The 20,659-nt window shown below is 38.9% G+C and overlaps 1 protein-coding gene across 7 annotated transcripts in view; it reads right to left on the bottom strand.

Annotated features, from left to right (window-relative positions):
* Positions 1-1,637: 1,637 nt before the first annotated feature.
* Positions 1,638-20,659, bottom strand: part of RAD51C (RAD51 paralog C) — a 45,853-nt gene continuing 26,831 nt past the window's right edge. For 2 of the 7 annotated variants that reach the window (XM_081806053.1, XM_031029948.2), the window contains 4 exons: positions 14,593-14,659; positions 13,105-13,165; positions 4,856-4,919; positions 1,638-3,887 (listed from right to left, as the gene is read on the bottom strand). In XM_081806053.1, coding sequence (XP_081662179.1) covers positions 3,771-3,887; positions 4,856-4,919; positions 13,105-13,165; positions 14,593-14,659 — 309 coding nt within the window. In that variant the 3' untranslated portion in view covers positions 1,638-3,770. Of the gene's footprint in view, positions 3,888-4,855; positions 4,920-12,798; positions 13,036-13,104; positions 13,166-14,592; positions 14,660-19,911; positions 20,096-20,659 lie in introns of those variants that run through there. The other 5 variants (XM_081806054.1, XM_006735052.3, XR_014140685.1 and 2 more) reach the window with 4 other exon arrangements.

Below are 20,659 nucleotides of genomic sequence, written 5' to 3'. Positions count from 1 at the left end.
AATGAATCATGGAACACTTCATCTAGAACTAATGATGTAATGTATGGAGATTAACATAAGAATAAAAAAAAATAATAAAGAAAAACAAAAAAAAAATCAAGTAAAAAAAAAAAAAGCTAAGGATATATCATTTCTTTTCGTATCCTTTTTTTCCCTTTCACGTTCATAAATGGGAATGACCATCTATGAATACAGTTAAAAATGTCAACAAGTCTGTCCCAGTGCTTTCCAAACTTTAATGTGTATATTTGTCACCAAAGGATCATGTCTTGAATTATGTTACCACATGAATTGAGGGGCTGAAATAATGGCTCACCCAAAACATTTACAATCTAATCCGGGAATTTGTGAATGCTAATTTACATGCCAAAAGTACTCTGCAGATGTGATTAAGGGCCTTGAGATAGGGATATTATCCTGGATTATCTGACTGAGCCCTAAATGTAATCACAAGTGTCCTTATAAAAGGAAGGCAGGAGAGAGAGTTGGAAAAAGGCAACTGAAACAGACTGGAAACGGAGAGATTGGAAGATGCTACACTGTGTATTTGAAGATGGGCTATGAGCCAAAGAATGCAGGCAGCCTCTAGAAGCTAGAAAAGGCAAGAAAATGGATTTTCCCTACACCCTACAGAAGGAATGCAGGCTTGCTGACACCTTGATTTTAGCCCTGCGAAACTGATTTCAGACTCCAGAACCGTAAGATAATAAATTTGTGTTCAAGCCACTAAATCTGTGGTAATTTTTTACAGCGGCAATGGAAAATTAATACAAATCATTTCTTTAAAAAAGGAACTTCTATGCTTATCAGAAGCATTGTTTATAACACTAAGAAAATATAGTAATAACTAAAACTCCAAAAAGTTTAAAATTATGCACCATTAAAAACTATCACAGAAAAATTATGTGGCGCAGAACAGGATATATTAGGCTCTTTAAAAAGCAGGTAACAATATAATTTTTTAAAAACTTCACGTGTGCAAAAAAATGTATGTGTGTAGACTTTAAATTTCCTGTATTTTTTTTTTTTTAAGATTTTATTTATTTGACAGAGAGAGTGAGCACAAGTAGGGGAAGCAGCAGGTAGAGGGTGAGGAAGAAGCAGGCTCCCCGCTGAGCAGGGAGTCTGATGGGGGGGCTCGATGCGGGGCTCTATCCCAGGACCCTGGGATCATGACCCCAGCTGAAGGCAGATGCCTAATGACTGAGCCACCCAGGAGCCCCAAAATTTCCTCTATCTCTACAGACTGAATTCTGTTCCCAAAATTCATGTTGAAGCTCTAACCCTCAGGGGGACTGTATTTGGAGATAGGGCTTTTAGAAGGTAATTAATGTTAAATGAGGTCATAAAGGTGAAGTCTAATCTGATAGGACTGGTGGCTTTTTAAGATCTCTCTCCATGCACATTCACCAAGGAAAGGCCTTGTGAGTACTCAGTAAGTAGGCGGCTGTCTACAAGCTTCACTGGAACCACACAATGCTGGCACACCGATCTTGGACTTCTAGCCTCTAATACTGTGAGAAAAATTTGTTGCTTAAATTTATGGTACTTTGTTACTGCAGCCCAAGCGGACCAAGATTTAAGTGTATAACTAGGAAAATAATTATCTTTTTAGCAATAACAACAACTTTGAAAGGTTATTTTAAAGATTTTATTTATTTGAGAGAAGGTGGGGGGGACAGGCAGAAGGAGAGGGAGAGGTAGACTCCCAGCTGAGTGGGGAGCTGGAGACGGGACTCAATCGATCCTGGGACCCTGGGATCATGACCTGAGCCCAAGGCAGACGCTTAACAGACTAAGCCACCAGGCGCCCTGAAAGGCTATTTTACATAAAGTTTACCTAAGAAGAGTTGCAAACAAAAAGCAAAACCACTTGGCTTTGTCTATATTCCAGGTCCTACAGTTCTTTAAAGTACAATGTTATGACGCTTTATGAGATTCCTACAGCTCTGATGCCTAGTAACACTGATATTTATCACTTATAACCCCCTCACTCTCTTGATTTTATGATCTGAGCAGAGAATATAAAATGATGGGTAATTTTTTAATAATGACTGAATTGATAATAAAAATATATGCCTCATAATTACAATCAGTCATCCTACACTAGTCATTTGAAGTTAGTCTTATATGATTGGATGACCATATGCCTGATTTGCCTGGGATGGTCCTGATTTATGTCCACTGTCCTGGTGTAATTGTTAGCAGTGTCTACTTTCATTCTCAAAAAAGTCCTGGCAAACTATGGTTATTCTATATATAATCAATTATGGAAAAATTATATTTTTAAAACTTTATAAATTTAGTGGTCAGTCTGGGATAGGAAATACCAATTGTCACTAAAATCTGGAGAACATGGTTGTCACAGTATGTAATACTGAATTATTTAAATAATTTTCTTCCATTGGGAACCAGAGTAAATTTTGTGAATGAATTGAGAAGTACGAAGAAGAATCAGGTGCCAAAACATTTTTAGATGATTTTAAAACCACTCAAGAATCCAAATTTTTAATTTATTCAAACAGTGTTAAGATTATTCAAAGGAAAATGTCAATACATCTAGAATTCTAGAATGGATCACACCACGTTTCAAAAATGTAGAAATAAATAATTGTGAGTTTATCAACTTGACTCTTCTGGAAGATGAACGTTCTAGACATTTTCTAGATAGGGTAACAGCTCCAAAGTCCTTCCCTTAACATAAAATAACATTAAAAAAAAAAAAAAGGCTTAGATTTTAGGATTGGGGTCACTAAAATCTGATTGGTCATCTAAAATTTGTATCCTACCATTAAAACTGAATATAATAATATGCTGACTCATGGTGCTGGCTTTTCTTTATAATAGTAAAAACAAGTCTTTTTCTTTTTTTGTAGTTTTATGGTTTTATTAACACAAATACGACATGCACATAAGCGGTCTATTCATTTTCTTGGCTGCGCAGAGTAGCATTGGCACTGGTAACTCAGATGGCCAGCTGGGTTGGTCTTTCCAGTGGCTTTGTGGTTCCTGGAGGAGACATTGTGAGCAATCTCTGCGCAGTAAGATTTGTTGCATATCAGGAGCACCTCAAGCTCCTGGACATTGTGGACTAGGAACTTCAGAAGCCACAGGGCAGCATGTGCTTTGTTTTCTTGTTGCTCCTGTGAACAGTTTTGGGCATCAAGATCTAGCCCTTGAATCTTCTGTGCACCCTATTGTCCATGACTCTGGGTTTCCGCCAGTTGTGCTTAATTTTGACATATGGGTCTGACTGGTGCTGGATGAACTTCTTGATTCTCTTTTTAATGGTATTGGGCTTCAATAGAGGTCTGAGGGCAGCCATGATGCCAAGTAAGAGATGGCTCAAAAACAAGTCATTCTTAAGAATTATCAAAACTACATTTAAAGAGGAGAACCCAATAGGAATGTGAAAAAAAACCAAACTCTTTTCTTCCTAGGATTTTCTAAGCAATTAACAAAGAAAAGAGGAAAAAACAGCCTGAATGGTAAATTCAGATTGGTCACACAAGATCAGCTTTCCACATTTGCAAAAATACAATACCTGTATCATCTCTGCTGACTGTTACTAAAAATGAAAACAGGGCAAAATATAATGGTAGAGCTGCTTTAGAAAAATTCAGAGAATCATACTCATTCCGTGTTTTTCACTTCACTTCACATGCTCTTGATTCATATGTGCCATAGTGTGTGTTTATATTTTAAAGTAAAGAGTCTACTGCTTATATGTATTACATCTCACAGCATCAACATATATGTATACTTTAAGACTAGTCTTTGGACTCCTGTTCTTCCTCTGATTCTCGTGACCGTTTCCGGGAATTCAACGAACCTTCTGTTTGCAAAGAAGATGCAGTAGCAACAACAGCATCTCTAAATCCCTGAGGCTGGAAGATGAAAAAATATACAAGTATGGTTTAAGAACAACTAAAATAACGATTAGTTTTCCAAATATTTTTAAGTAATTGATAAAAGAGCTACTTTATTCTTGAGACAGAAGTTATTAACCACTGCGAATGAGGAGGTTAAACCTCCTGAAAAGGTGTCCAAGCCAAAGCTGTACTAGCGTATTTCATATCTAGAGTATTTTATATCTGTATTCATTTATTTACATATTGTTTATATATACACAACAGAAATACCAGTGCATTATAAAAATGCACTCTAAAAATCTTAACAAACTTTACGGTGACTCTATTGAAGAGTAAAAGGAAGTAACATGTACTAATTACTTAGATGCTTTACAAATTTATTTTCACAATACTCTAAATTTAGTTTTCCAATTAGGATACTTTAAATGCACCTAAGCAGTACAAAGACTAAGTCGATAATTCAGTTTCAGAATCTCTATTTCTGTTTTTGTCCTTAAAAAATGAAATGCCAAGAATATATTTGGCTCAACACTACTGATAAATATGCATATTTCAGCCAAAAAAGTGTTCTATGATTTTAAATTATAGGAAAATTAACATTTTAAAGCAGGATATATTTGGTGGCTATGATAGATCTATAATATCTACAGACTAAAATGAGTAATGTTAGTATTTTTTCTTGGAAAATCTTTAACAACTTTCACTTTAAAAAATTTTAATATCTTGACATTACATATGGCATGGAACACACTAGCCTACAAATAAAGTATTTCCTCTGTTCTTAAGAATAAATTTCAGTCTAATTGTCACCAGAATATTCTGTATATATACTACTATTTTGGGGATAATGTTCTAAGCATCAAAAGCTGTCCTCAAATATGCTTGCTGCCTACAGAAGTTAACAGAAGCAATTTGTAAATGCTCTCTTCAGATAATTACTGCCCACCAACACCAAAACCCCACTCTAATCAAATAATACTGACTGTGATTTGAAACAGTACTGTAGATTCCTTCTGGCTTGGTGATTTGTACAATGTTGCCAACCTGCTTAGAGAAAAATAAATATATACAAACACATGATCTTCATTCATTCAGATGACTGACTTAATAATTTAAATTTATAGTTTTTCACTACAATTCTATTGTTTTGTTCCCTAAGGACACAGAAAGCAAAGAAATATCAAAAAGACTCCTTTAATCAATAGCTATTTGTATGTATAATAATTATTACATATAATGAGTTGTTTATATAAGTGGAATTTTATTTATTTTTAAAGATTTTATTTATTTGACAGAGAGAGACACAGTGAAGAGAGGGAACACAAGCAGGGGGAGTGGGAGAGGGAGAAGCAGGCTTCCCGCTGAGCAGGGAGCCCGATGCGGGGCTCAATCCCAGGACCCTGGGGTCAGGACCTGAGCCGAAGGCAGGCGCTTAATGACTGAGCCACCCAGGCGCCCCTATATAAGTGGAATTTTAAAGCAACCTAAACATCCAATGAGTAATTCAAATAAATTTCTACATGACAAAATACTACTGATGCTTAAGAAGATAATGTGGAAAAAATATTTAATGAGATAAAATATTTAAGTAAAAGTTATGCTCTATGAATCACATTTATGAGTATGTAAATGCACATATATAGAAAAAACTAGAAGACTACAATCAAAAAGTTAAGTTGTTATTACAACATAAAGATTGGTTTTTTTATGTTTTTCCAACTTTCTGCAGTAATTGTGTACTTTTTGTGTGGTATGATAGAAGTATTAAGACAATTTCTTGGGATATAAATGAGGAGCAATACTCTTATCACACTAATACAAATAAGCAAGGAAGACACATTCTTTCAAAATGATTATATCCGGAAGAATCACTGTCATGACAGAACAAGGTCTGTTTCGGTAGAATCTTATTATGTTCTCCACAAAGTAACGTAAAATTGAAAGCTGAAAAGTAGTTAAATATAAAATTCTAAGCTCTTACTAACTTTGCTCAAATACTGTAATAGCAAATATAAGCAAAAACTTTTATTAAATTATTTTAAAAACTTCTCCCTCTCCTGCCTGCTGCTCTGCCTACTTGTGCTTGCGCTCACTCTCTCTGCCAAATAAATAAATAAAATCTTAAAAAAAAAAAAAGGGAAGTTCTTGTCACACGTAACAGTGAACACTGAAAACTATGCTAAGTGAAAAAAGGCCAGGCACAACAGGACAAATATTGTATCGTTCCACTTATATGAGGTGCCTAGAGTAGTCAAAGTCAGAGACAGAAGGTAGAATGGTGGTTGCCATAGGCTGGGGGGAGGGAAGAATAGGAGTTAGTGTTTAATGGGAACAGTTTCAGTTGGGGAAGATGCAAAAGTTCTGGAGATGGATGGTGGCGATGACTGCACAATAATGTGAATGTACTTCATGTCATCAAACTACGCTTAAACGATTAAAGTGATACACTTTAGGATATGTACAATTTACCAAAATTTAATTAAAAAAAATTTTTAAGTAGGCTCTATACCCAACGTGGGGCTTGAACTCAGAACCCCAAGATCAAGAGTTGCATGATCTACTGACTGAGCCAGCCAGGCGCCCCACAATTTACCACTTTTAAAAAATTGATATACGTGATGAGCACTGGGTGTTATATGCAACTGATGGATTGTTGAACACTACACCTGAAACTAATGATGTACTTTATGATGGCTAATTGAATTTAAATTTTAAAAAATACCATATCCCTCTCCCCCCAAAAAAGATTTGACATAACTGCACAAAATGCAGATTCTAACTTAGAGAAAAATCATACTCTCAGAGTTAACAGGATCACTTATTTACATACAATGTAATGTTCATTTCTTTCTTTTTTACTGGCTGCTTGGAGTTTATTTTCTTTTTTTTAAAAAGATTTTATTTATTTATATGAGAGAGACAGAGAGAGTGCGCACAAGCAGGGGGAAGGCAGAGGGAGAGGGAGAAGCAGGCTCCCCGCGTAGCAGGGAGCCCGATGCGGGGCTCAATCCCAGGACCCTGGGATCATGACCTGAGCCGAAGGCAGACGCTTAACGACTGAGCCACCCAGGCGCCCCTGGAGTTTATTTTCTACTTGGTTCAAGGCACATGGTTACAGGATGTCAGGAAGGCTTGAGTGTGGCTTGGAGAGTAAACAGTGGGGTTCTCTCAGCTTCCCTTTTGGTGTTTTGCTGTTTTGATATAGAAGAACCCAACTGCTTCTGCTTGCTGCAGCCTGTCTAGTCTACCAGGAGGGGAGGAGAAGAGCTCTGATGAGCCCACCACCTCCTGAATGAGCCTGGTGGCTGGTGGTGGCCACTCAGGATTGGGGCCCAGTGTTGACTTTGCCAGGCTGGCCACCTGGCTGCTTCCTCATGGCTTCCAGAGCCAAGTCACAGGTGATCATGCTGTTGGGGGCCTGAGGAGATTCTGAGCATTCTGGGGACTTCAACACTGTAGCCATGAATGGGAGAGCGGACCTCCTGAGAAAGAACCTTGCCCACCAGTGACCCGAGTCAGCCTTGGGGAGACCAGGGTGGTGAGGGATGGCTGCACTTGCACAGGAGCTGTTACCCAAAGTGGAACCCAGGACGCACTGGAAATAGCCAGAGGTAGCCACGAGCAAGCTGCTGGAGGAGATGGCTGCCATGCTGTCACTTATGGGCTGGTGGAAACCTTGGCAGTAACCCCTCATGGGCCTCGGCAGGTGATCATGGGGGACCAGGATGCCAGGCCAAGGAGCCCATTTGCAGAGGAGGCCCCAGAAGGCTGCTCCACGACAGAGGCGGGAGTAGTGTCTGATTCGTTTTCAAAGACAATTCAAAAAGGACATCTTGGTTTATGATCTGTTACTCTTCAAAGTTTGAAATTGCCCCTCCATTCAGAAACAATTCAAAAGAGAAGCAATCAGGGGTGCCTGGGTGGTGCAGTTGGTTAAGCATCTGACTGCTGATTTCGGCTCAGGTCATGTTCTCATGGTCCTGGGATCAAGCCTCACTGAGCGCTGAGCCTGCTTGAGACTCTCTCCCTTTCCTTCCCCCTCTGCCCTTTCCTCCTGGCGCATGCACACTCTCTCTCTCAAATGAATAAATCAATCTTCAAAAGAGAAAAGAGAAGCAATCAGAGATCACAGTCCATTAGCTTACTGGTTTAGGTTTGTACTTTTAGGACAAAAACAGCAGAATCCAAAATGTCATATATTCTGTAATTGCAATTGTAGGCAAAAATTTAATATGTAATATAAGAATAGTTGTGTTAGGGACAGAGATTATAAATTTTTATAATGCCTTAGGGTTGATAATTCTATCTTTAATACAAAATATAACAAAAATTGGGGCACTTGGCTGGCTCAGTTGGTAGAAGATGGGACTCTTTTTTTTTGAAGATGGGACTCTTGATCTCCAGGTTGTAAGCTGGAGCCCCACTTGGGGCCTAGAGATTAAAAAAAAATTTTTTTTTAATAAATAAAAGTTAAAGAAATATACATATATATATAAATAACAGAAAAATAGAGGCATGGTGTATTTTAACCTGCCTTATTAAAAAAAAAACACACTCTTTTTGATTCAATAAAACAAATATTAGCTAACCTTCTGAAAAATTAGTATCTAAATTACCTCATATCACCATATGTCCAAAAAGATACCCAATACATCTGAATTTTCTGAGAAAATTATTAAAAAGTAAATAAGCTTTTGGGGCACCCAAGTGCCTCAGTCGTTTGGCATCTGCCTTCGGCTTGGGTCATGATCCCAGGGTCCTGAGATCAAGCCCCGCATCGGGCTCCCTGCTTCTCCCTCTCCCTCCGCCTGCTGCTCCCCCTGCTTGTGCTCTCTGTCAAATAAATAAATAAAATCTTTAAAAAAAAAAAGTAAGCTTTTAGAAGCTTTTACATGTTTATTAAAAATCCTTGGGGCGCCTGGGTGGCTCAGTCATCAAGTGTCTGCCTTCGGCTCGGGTCATGATCCCAGGGTCCTGGGATCGAGCCCCACGTCGGGCTCCCTGCTCCACGGGGAGCCTGCTTCTCCCTCTCCCACTCCCCCTGCTTGTTTTCCCTCTCTTGCTGTGTCTCTCTCTGTCAAATAAATAAATAAAATCTTTAAAAATAATAATAAACAAAATAAAAATCCTGAAGTCAAGTGGGCATTAAATATTCAGAATGAAAATTTTCCTCAAATTCCTAAGTAAAAATAAAAGAATTTTATATCTCATATCTGCATCTCAAGAGATCTTTTTAAATAACAAACTAAACCAAAGAATCACTTGGCTCATGTCCCCAGCCGAGATGAAGCTTAACATATGGCTGAACTACACAGTTTGGGTCAGGAAGAAATAAGACAGAAGCACAATTTGTGCTCTAAAGCTGAGCACACATATGAAACACTGTGTGGGGGTGTTGATATATTACTCCATTCTACCACCAGATCTTCTTGGCAAAGAGTGATATAATTCTGAACAATCTCAGCCTCATATTATCATGAATATGCAAACTAGAGGAAAACCCGCACAATATGCAGGACAGAGACAAAAGTACTTATTTGAATTACTGTTGGAATGTCATTTCATTGTTAGTCAAAGGGTAAAGTCAGGCGTTTCTGGTGAAAGATGGGGACTAGAGTATAAGATGGGACACTTAGGTTCAATTCTCAATATAGATTTGGCTAGTCAAGGTTTTTAGTTTTCTGCTCAAACTGGAAGTGTTCATTTTTATAATTATTTTTCCCCACTGTGAATTTGTTTTTGTCCTTTCAAGATAAACTAAATTTTAAAACACAAGATTTCATGGAACTTTAATGACTTAAAAGATAACTGGTTTCTTTTCTTTTTTTAAGATAACTGGTTTCAGGGGCGCCTGGGTGGCTCAGTCGTTAAGCGTCTGCCTTCGGCTCAGGTCATGATCCCAGGGTCCTGGGATCGAGCCCCACATCGGGCTCCCTGCTCCACGGGAAGCCTGCTTCTCCCTCTCCCACTCCCCTTGCTTGTGTTCCCTCTCTTGCTGTCTCTCTCTGCCAAATTAATAAATAAAATCTTTAAAAAAAAAAAAAAAGATAACTGGTTTCAAACAATAAAGAACTATTTTAATTCTCTTAAATGAAGTCAATTTATTTTGATTATAATAAAGTATGCATATTACTTATCATATATCCCCAGCCTGGGGGGAAAAAAAAGTCTGGAAAAAAAGGATTTTATCTAAAAAGGAGGATAAGAGCTATACTTTCAGATCTGCTGGCAATCAACACAATACTATAATTACATTGTAGAAACAGCAATTACAGGAAAAGAAACAGACTCTATTATAGAGTCAGCTATAAAATTTGGATACCACTACTTATTTCATAGAGTTATTTAGAAAATAAAATGAAATACTAATACACACACACACACACACACACAATGCTTAGCACAATAAAGGACAGTTAATAAAAATTCAATAAATGGTAGCTATGAATTACTCTTAATCTTTCTGGGCAGCCTTGGTCTTCTCACTTCTCACTTCTATGTAGGTGTAGATCCTTCAAAGAGTTATTGAAGGGATTATATGAAATATTGTATATAAACTGCCCAGTTAAATACCTATCATAAGCAAGCAGTCCTAAAATGATAGTATGGGATATAAAAAAACTTACGGTACAGAGTTCCCCTAAATCTATCTAATTCAGGGCACCTAGGTGGCTCAGTTGGTTAAGTGTCTGCCTTTAGACCCTGATCCCAGGGTCCTGGGATGGAGCCCTGCATTGGGCTCCCCGTTTGCAGGAAGCCTGCCTCTCCCTCTCCTCCCCACTTGTGCTCTCTCTTGCTCTCTCAAGAAAAAAATAAATAAAATCTTTTTAAGTCATTCTTTTTTTTTTTTTTAAGATTTTATTTATTTATTTGACAGAGAGAGAAACAGCGAGAGAGGGAACACAAGCAGGGGGAGTGGGAGAAGCAGGCTTCCCACTGAGCAGGGAGCCCGATGTGTGGCTCGATCCCAGGACCCCGAGATCATGACCTGAGCCGAAGGCAGACGCTTAACAACTGAGCCACCCAGGAGCCCCTAAATAAATAAAATCTTAAAAAAAAATCTATCTACTGCAATGTCAGTGTTCAACACCATTCTCCAATTTCTTGGAAAGGATGAGTAAGAAGCTGAAAGTCATAAAATGATTAACTCTAAAAAATAAGCATTATTTTCTGATCTCACGGGTACCTAACCAATGCTAACTTCTAGAATTTGACAAAGAAGGCAAACATCTCTTTTTTTTTTTTAAGATTTTATTTATTTATTTGACAGAGAAAGAGAGAGCACAAGTAGGCAGAGTGGCAGGCAGAGGGAGAGGGAGAAGCGGGCTCTCTGCTGAGCAGGGAGCTGGACATGGGGCTCGATCCCAGGACCCCAGGATCATGACCTGAGCCAAAGGCAACCGCTTAACCAACTGAGCCACCCAGGGGCCCCGCAAACATCTCCTTCTGATGAATGCATTAAAAGATGAAATATCTTGGGGTGCCTGAGTGGCTCAGTTGTTAAGCGTCTGCCTTCGGCTCAGGTCATGGTCCCAGGGTCCTGGGATCGAGCCCCACATCGGGCTCCCTGCTCAGCAGGAAACCTTCTTCTCCCTCTCCCACTCCCCATGCTTGTGTTCCCTCTCTCGCTGTGTCTCTCTCTGCCAAATAAATAAAATCTTAAAAAAAAAAAAAGATGAAATATCTTGCTTTGCTCATATTATTTTTCTTATTTTTTTAGATGTATTCTATTAGTGAATATTTAATAGTAGAATAAGAGTGGACGACTACTACTATATACTAGTTCAAGGAGAATCGCTAAAAGCATTTGAACACTTTACAGAAAACCTAAATCCGGGAAAGTATAAGCAATATGTTCAAAATATTCTCATCTGGATAACTGTTGTCAAATCTTTACAATGGGGTGTATTGCTGAGGAAAGAATTCCTTTTGTGATCCAGAATACAATGACTTATTTAGAGAACTGGGGGATGGAAGTCAATCGTAAAGCACTGTGTGTTATGAAAAGAAAAAGTTACCTGAGCTCTTTGGAAATGCTATTTTTTTTTAAAGATTTATTTATTTGAGAGAGAGAGAGCGCATAAGCAGGCAGAGTGGTAGACAGAAGGAGAGGGAGAAGCAGGCTCCCTGCCAAGCAAAGAGCCCGATGCGGGGCTCAATCCCAGGACCCCAGGACCATGACCCTAGCTGAAGGCAGACACTCAACTGACTGAGACACCCAGGCGTCCCATGGAAATGCTATTTTTAAAAGAGATACAAACAACATGAATTAGTTTAAAAAGATGTATGTAAGTGTAATAAATTCTGCTATGAGCTCAGAATAAGTAAAACCCAATTTGGTCAGGCATGATTTTTTTCAGTTTGGAGAAGAACAAATAAGATGTAGGTAAAGAACTAAGATAATATCACTGACCAGACCTGATATATATTTAAGCAACCCTTTATTCCATCTTTGCCCACACACTTTCTCAATTTCCCCCTTTCATTAAAGCATTTCCAAACCAAGTTCTTTCAGTTATACAAATTAATCTCAAAGCAGAGGGGCTGGCATAAATCTGACATTTCTAGAAGTGTAGAATAAAAGAGTCCACAGTTTTCATTTACCTATTTTAAAGAGAATGAAAGCTGGTTTGTTCACTTGCTCAGCAGCTTTAAAAACAAATACAAAGGTTTCATGCTGTCATAGTTTTATTTAAATTTAAAGAACAATACTTGTGAAAGGCAGGTAACTGGGTAACAAAAGTAGGATAGCAAAATGCAAAAGAAAACAAAAATAGACATAATTTCATACAAGAAATATATTAAGCAACTAAGAAAAGCCATCCTATTTTCCACATAAATTAGTCCTAAAGCTAACCTCAAGAAGTTTTCCTTTGTCCTGATTTCATTCTTCTTTCAATCCCTTCTAGGAACACAGAGTACCCACCTCCTCCTTCAAGGCTAATGAATGGTACTTGATTTCAAAGAGCTTTAGAAGGTAGCATTCCTTGGCCACCTACTCATTTCAGGTGCACCCCATCATTTAAATATTCCAAAGAACTTCCTATGTTAGCTAAATGTGCAGTTTAACAACATGTTTCTATGTTTTCTCTTGGTGATGGAGGACAAGGCAACAAAAGCTTTCATTCATGAGGCACTGTAGATTTCATCCACTGGAGTAGATCTAAGAAAATATAACTGTTCAGTGTAATTTACCCAATATTCAGAATTATTAACTTGTTTCTATACTGACCTTTGCTTTTGGTCCCAATGAAAGATTAGCCGTATTGTAGCAGCATGTCCCCAACTCTCCCCTGGTGGGAACAAGAACAGAACAACTGTATACTGCCTTACTGACAAGGCTTTAAGTCTCTCAGAATGCCTCTGACCAAAACAGTTTTACTTTACCTAATACGAGAATATTCTTATACTTTTTTTTTTCCCCCACGTTCTTTGTGTAGTTTTATATATTCCAGTGTAAGAAAAATACCTGGCATGTTACTTGGACCAACTAAGAGGTCCATACCTGATGTCTATACGTAGGAGCCCAACCAAGAGATGCTGGAGCAGGAGTGGGATTGGTATTTACAGGGTGACTGTATATTGGGGAAAATGCAGGATGTAGGAAAGGCCACCTGGATTTGATCACCATACATTACATCATTAGTTTTTGATGTAGTGTTCCATGATTCATTGTTTGCGTATAACACCCAGTGCTCCATGCAGTACGTGCCCTCTTTAATACCCATCACCAGGCTAACCCATCCTCCCACTCCCCTCCCCTCTAGAACTCTCAGTTTGTTTCTCAGAGTCCATAGTCTCTCATGGTTCGTCTCCCCCTCCGATTTCACCCCTTCATTTTTCCCTTCCTGCTATCTTCTTCTTTTTCTTTTTTAACATATAACGTATTATTTGTTTCAGAGGTACGGGTCTGTGATTCATCAGTCTTACACAATTCATAGCGCTCACCATAGCACATAACCTCCCAGAATATACTTATACTTTCAAAACCCCTTGTACACATGGGTAACATCCTGAGATTAACAGATTTTTACCTATCTGTGGAAATATTGAAGATCATTATCCTTGATTTGCTTTCAGAAAACTTTATAGTTTGAGCCAACATTTTATCAATCTTCCATATCGTCAGACCTACTAACATATTTCTGGCTACCAGAAGAAAAGCAAAAACTCTGACAGAATATTCTTAAAGAATTTAGTAAAAGAAAAATCTCAAAGCATTGTGTCCTAACAAAACCATGACTGAAGTTAGAAAGAGTTATAAGTCTATTCACTGTAGTGTGATCTGTATTTAAACAGATTCACCCTTCCTCCTGCCTAAGACTTTCTGAGGGCAAGAGTCATCTTAATATTTGTATGCTTGGTGCCTGACACAATAGTTGCCACATAGTAGATGCTCAATAAATGGTTGTCAAATAACTGAAAGGATGAGTGGGTATCTAAAGGCACTGTGCTCCATACTAAGACTTATCAGTGAATAATCACATACAATCTCTGCTTTCATGGTGCTTACAGTACTCAACAAGCATCACATGAAAGAGGTAGAAAAAATGTGTTAAGTTAAAAATACTTATCTGGGGGCGCCTGTCTGGCTTGGTCAGAAGAGCATGTAATTCTTAATCTTGGGGTCGTGAATTCAAGCCCCATGTTGGTTGTTAAGATTACTTAAATAAATAAAAAACTTAAAAAAAAAACAAAACTTATCTAATTAACTACCCACCCAACGCAGGAACCAGCAAGGCCTGATTTCTATCAATCTTCGTTGTCATCTGATTAGTTAAAAGTACCTAAAAAAAAAAAAAAGTGAGAAAATTAGGTGAATCTCTCCCCAAAATTATCAAGGAAACAATTCTGTGATTTTAGTGTTCTAAATACAATTTAAAGAAAAATTTATTTAGGTAATGAAAACTTTTCTGATAAACTTAATTTGCCCATAAGTTATCTGAAAACATGATTCTATTGAACATAAACATTTTTTTCTATTTTTTTTTTTAAAGATTTTATTTATTTATTTGAGAGAGAGAGAGCAGGAGAGGGGGGAGGGTCAGAGGGAGAAGCAGACTCCCTGCCGAGCAGGGAGCCCGATGCGGGACTCGATCCTGGGACTCCAGGATCATGACCTGAGCCGAAGGCAGTCGCTTAACCAACTGAGCCACCCAGGCGCCCGAACATAAACATTTTTAACAGACAAGAAAAATTGTGAAAATGAAAGAATAAAAATGTAACAGATAATAAATACATAAAGGTGTAAAGAGACCATGTATAAAAACTTCATAACTGGGAGCACTGGAAAAACCTCACTTTTATAATTTAAATTTTGGATAAGCCAACAGAAACCACCAGACCAGAGGCACCTTGGTGGCTCAGTCGGTTAAGCGTCTGCCTTCGGCTCAGGTCATGATCCCAGGGTCTTGGGATCAAGCCCTGTGCTGGGCTCCCTGCTCAGCCGGGAGTCTGCTTCTCCCTCTTTCTCTGCCTGCGTTCTGTCAAATAAATAAATAAAATCTTAAAAAAAAAAAAAAAAGAAAGAAACCACCAGACCAACAGCAGGAATATCAATAGTGGTGATAAATATTTATTGAGTACTTAATACATGCCAGAAACTATGCTAAGTGCTTTACGTGCATTATCTTATCTAGCCTTCACAATAACTCCATGAATGAGGTATTATTATTAATATTTTTTGATATTATTATTCCAGTTTAACACATGAGAAATCAGAAGCTTAGAAAGATTGAGTCTGGTGTTTTTGTTTTTGCTACCACTGTTGCCTCTCTAGAATATATTTAATCAAAAGAGTGTGAGGGCGCCTGGGTGGCTCAGTTGGTTAAGCGACTGCCTTCAGCTCAGGTCATGACCCTGGAGTCCCGGGATCGAGTCCCCGCATCAGGCTCCCTGCTCAGCAGGGAGTCTGCTTCTCCCTCTGATCCTCCCCCTCAAAATGAGGGACAGTAATTTTAAAGTAGAGAAAAAGAGTGTTTAAGGCTGACTGAATACCGGGTGCCTGGGTGGCTCAGTCAGTTAAGCGACTGCCTTCGGCTCAGGTCATGATCCCAGGGTTCTGGGATCGAGTCCCACATCGGGCTCCCTGCTCCGTGGGGAGCCTGCTTCTCCCTCTCCCTGCCACTCCCCCTGCTTGTGCTCTCTATCTCTCTGACAAATAAATAAATAAAATCTTAAAAAAAAAAAAAAAAGGCTGACTGAATACAGTAAAAGATTATTTGACACCTCCCAGCCCCAAATTCTCCAGAAAGAGTTATTTTAAATATTCTTCCAATACAGATCTTCCCTCCAGAAATATGACAGATACTACTGCAAGCTAACAGTGATAAAGAACTTCTATGAAAAGCAGTGAGAAAAGGTACCTACTCTGAAAAAGGCATCAGTTCCATAGGGAAACTGAGAAAGAAAAGGCTGTTTGGCTATTCCCACTGCACTGATAACACCCTAAAATTTTTGTTTTTGTCTACAAAGGAGAAATCTGTGCTCCATCTGGATTTCAATTAGGCACAAACTGGATGACATGACTTTCTTCTAGTTTCTCTTCCCTTAAGTGCCACAGTGGCTTCCCCATGTATTACCTCACATCAAGCATCTTAGAAAAAGCTAAGCAGGAATTTAAATTGGTAATTAACTGAAATATATGACTAACTGGCATCCCCAACACGCAGAATAATACCCTTTACAGACTACCAAATGTTTAAGCTCTAGCAACTGGGATATTTATACCAACACTTTTTGGTTAGAGGCACACCATCAATTCTAAACCATTAGGCACACACACAGCTTTTTAAAATTAAATGTAAACATTCAGTTCCTCAATAGCACTAACCATTTTTCAAGTGCTCAATAGCCATGCAATTGCTGTATTAGACTGAGCATTTTCATCTTCCCAGAAAGTCCTATCAGACAGCACTGGTTTGGAGTACAGGTATCCCCTGCTTTTGAAAAGTTCCTGTTATGCCACTTCACTTGTATGAAAGACCTATGTTAGTACCTGTTTTTGCTAACCATAAGAAATCCAAAGAGGATTTTTACTTTTACGGGGGGAAAAAAAAAGTGAAAAGCAAATATAGTTTTCAGCATTTGTTTTGCAGAGAACCGCCATAGAGGCAGAGTGCACCCAGGCAGGGAGAGCAGCATCACTAAGCTCCTTCCCCTGGGAATGATACTCAGCATCTTAGCATCAAGCTGCCATAGCTTTGAACTGTGTCTGTGGGCATCTGTGCTCTATCCTGATTTGCTTTGTGCATTCATTAGCAACATCTGTCCTAAGATATCAGAAAAGATAGATAAATGTAAATAGATGTACTGGCTTACTAACTGTTAAACATCCTAAAATCAGAATTTGCACTTTTAGCAATTACTTATAAAAGAATTACATGCCCTCTGCAAAAACATTGGGTTTACCATATGAAAGAATGAATCTTTAAAATAGTGAAGTAAATAATTGCAGGAAACAAACTGAGGGTTGCTGGAGTGGGGGGTGGGGTGGGAGGGATGGGGTGACTGGGTGATAGACACTGGGGAGGGTATGTGCTCTGGTAAGCGCTGTGAATTGTGCAAGACTGTTGAATCTTAGATCTGTACATCTGAAACAAATAATGCAATATATGTTAAGAAAAAAAAAAAGAAGAAGAAGGTAGTGGGAGGGGAAGAATGAAGCAGGGGAAATCGGAGGGGTAGACGAACCATGAAAGACGATGGACTCTGAAAAACAAACAGGGTTCTGGAGGGGAGGGGGGTGGGAGGATGAGTTAGCCTGGTGGTGGGTATTGAGGAGGCCACATTCTGCATGGAGCACTGGGTGTTATGCACAAACAATGAATCATGGAACACTTCATCTAAAACTAATGATGTAATGTATGGGGATTAACATAAGAATAAAAAAAAAATTAAAATAGTGAAGTAAAAATCACTTCTAAATTATGAACTTCATTGCTTTAAAAATACTTCCGTTACCCAAATTTCCTTCAATTGATGAATAAACAAAATGTGATATATTGAGAAAATGCGAAGTTAATCAGTCATAAAAAGGATACCGATATATGCTACAACATGGATGAATCTTGAAAACATTATGCTAAGTGAAAGAAGCCAGACATAAAAGACCATATATTGAATGATTCTATTTATATAAACCATCCAGAAAAGATGAACCTATACAGACAGAAAGCAGACTAATGGTTCTTAGGGGCTGATGAGAGGGTGCAATGGAGAGTGATGGCTAATGGGCACGGGATTTCATTTTGGGGTAATGGGAATGTTCTAATATTAGATAGTGATTGTTTCACAACTCTGCAAATATACTACAAACCACTGAACTGTACACATTAAAAGCGTGAATTTTATGATCTGTTAATTAAATCTCAATAAAGCTGTTAAAAAACATTTCTGCTAATAATCAAATTAATGAATCTCTAAAAGGATTCTATCATAGTTTGGCAAAGATTTAAGACTCAAAGTTGGTAAAGATGTGGAAAAACAAGAATTCCCATTCATTTCTATAGAGAACATACTTTGGAACATGGTTTCTGAGAGTGATTTGATAATATATAACATAATATTTAAAAACAGAGATATCCGCCCCCCAAAAATAAGTAAATAAAAAAAGAGATATCCCTTTGACTTAATACTTTCAGAAATAACTGGATAAATGGACAAAAAGGCATATATAAAGTTGCTGACTGCACTTTTTTATTTTTATTTTTATATATTTATTTATTTTAAAGATTTTACTTCTTCGTCAGGAGGGCGGGGGAGAGAGAGAACACAAGCAGGGGGAGTGGCAGGCTGAGGGAGAAGCAGGCTCCCCGCTGAGCAAGGAGCCCAATGCAGGACTGGATCCTACGACCCTGGGGTCATGACCCACGCCGAAGGCAGACGCTTAACCAACTGAACCACCCAGGCGTCCCAACTGCAGTTTTTTAAATGGTGAAAAACTGAAGCCAACTTTAAAGACAATAGGGGGGTGATTAAAAAACTATGCCATGAGGGGCGCCTGGGTGGCTCAGTTGGTTAAGCGACTGCCTTCAGCTCAGGTCATGATCCTGGAGTCCCGGGATCGAGTCCCGCGTTGGGCTCTCTGCTCGATGGGGAGTCTGCTTCTCCCTCTGACCCTCTCCCCTCTCATGCTCTATCTCATTCTCTCTTTCAAATAAATAAATAAAATCTTTAAAAAATAAAAAAATAAGAAACTATGCTATGAAAAAGTGCTCAACATCACTTGGCATCAGGGAAATACAAATCAAAACCACAATGAGATACCACATCACACCAGTCAGAATGGCTAAAATTAACAAGTCAGGAAACGACAGATGTTGGCAAGGATGCGGAGAAAGGGGAACCCTCCTACACTGTGGGTGGGAATGCAAGCTGGTGCAGCCACTCTGGAAAACAATATGGAGGTTCCTCAAAAATTGAAAATAGGGCTACCATACGACTCAGCAATTGCACTACTGGGTATTTACCCCAAAGATAAATATGTAGTGATCCAAAGGGGCACATGCACCCCAATGTTTATAGCAGCAATGTCCACAATAGCCAAACTATGGAAAGAGCCCAGATGTCCATTGACAGATGAATGGATAAAGATGATGTGGTATATATATGCAATGGAGTATTATGCAGCCATCAAAAAATGAAATCTGCCATTTGCAATGACGTGGATGGAGCTAGAGGGTATTATGCTAAGCGAAATAAGTCAATCAGAGAAAGACAATTATATGATCTCAATGATGTAACTTGAGAAACAAGGCAGAGGATCATAGGGGAAGAGAGGAAAAAATGAAACAAGATGAAACCAGAGAGGGAGACAAACTATAAGAGACTCTTAATCTCAGGAAACAAACTGAGGGTTGCTGGAGTGGAGGGGCGGTGGGAGGGATGGGGTGGCTGGGTGATGGACACTGGGGAGGGTATATGCTATGGTGAGCACTATGAATTGTGTAAGACTGATGAATCACAGACCTGTACCCCTGAAACAAATAATACTTTATATGTTAATAAAAGTAAATAAATTAAAAAAAAAACAACAAACCTATGCTATATTGGGACACCTGGGTGGCTCAGTCAGTTAGGCGTCTGCCTTCGGCTCAGGTCATGATCCCAGGGTCGTGGGATCGAGTCCCGCAACAGGCTCCCTGCTCAGCGGGAAGTCTGTTTCTCCTGTTCCTCCTCCTCCCCTCCTGCTCATGCTCTCTCTCTCTCTCTGACAATAAAATCTTTAAAAAACAAACAAAACAAAACTATGCTATAATCATACAATGGAACACTATATAAGCTGTATGGAAAAATGCTCACAATATATTAAGTGAAAAACAACTGTTTTGTATAATAGCATGAATATGATCTTTATTTTTTTTTAATTTTACTTATTTATTTTTAAAAATTTTATTTATTTATTTGACAGAGAGAGACACAGCGAGAAAGGGAACACAAGCAGGGGGAGTGGGAGAAGGAGAAGCAGGCTTCCAGCAGAGCAGGGAGCCCGATGCGGGGCTCAATCCCAGGACCCTGGGATCATGACCCAAGCCGAAGGCAGACGCTTAACGACTGAGCCACCCAGGAGCCCTATTTTTTTTTTTTTAATATTTTATTTTTATTTATTTGACAGAGAGAGACAGCTAGAGAGGGAACACAAGCAGGGGGAGTGGGAGAGGGAAGCAGGCTCCCCTGCTGAGCAGAGAGCCCGATGCAGGGCTCGATCCCAGGACCCTGGGATCATGACCTGAGCCAAAGGCAGACACTTAATGACTGAGCCACCCAGGCGCCCCTGAGTATGATCT

This window comes from Leptonychotes weddellii, chromosome 15 (genome assembly GCF_054177405.1).
Source record: "Leptonychotes weddellii isolate Sample4059 chromosome 15, ASM5417740v2, whole genome shotgun sequence".
Classification (NCBI taxonomy): Eukaryota; Metazoa; Chordata; class Mammalia; order Carnivora; family Phocidae; genus Leptonychotes; species Leptonychotes weddellii.
The sequence above is the reverse complement of the archived record's forward strand: the minus strand, read 5'-3'. Positions and strand labels throughout refer to the sequence as shown.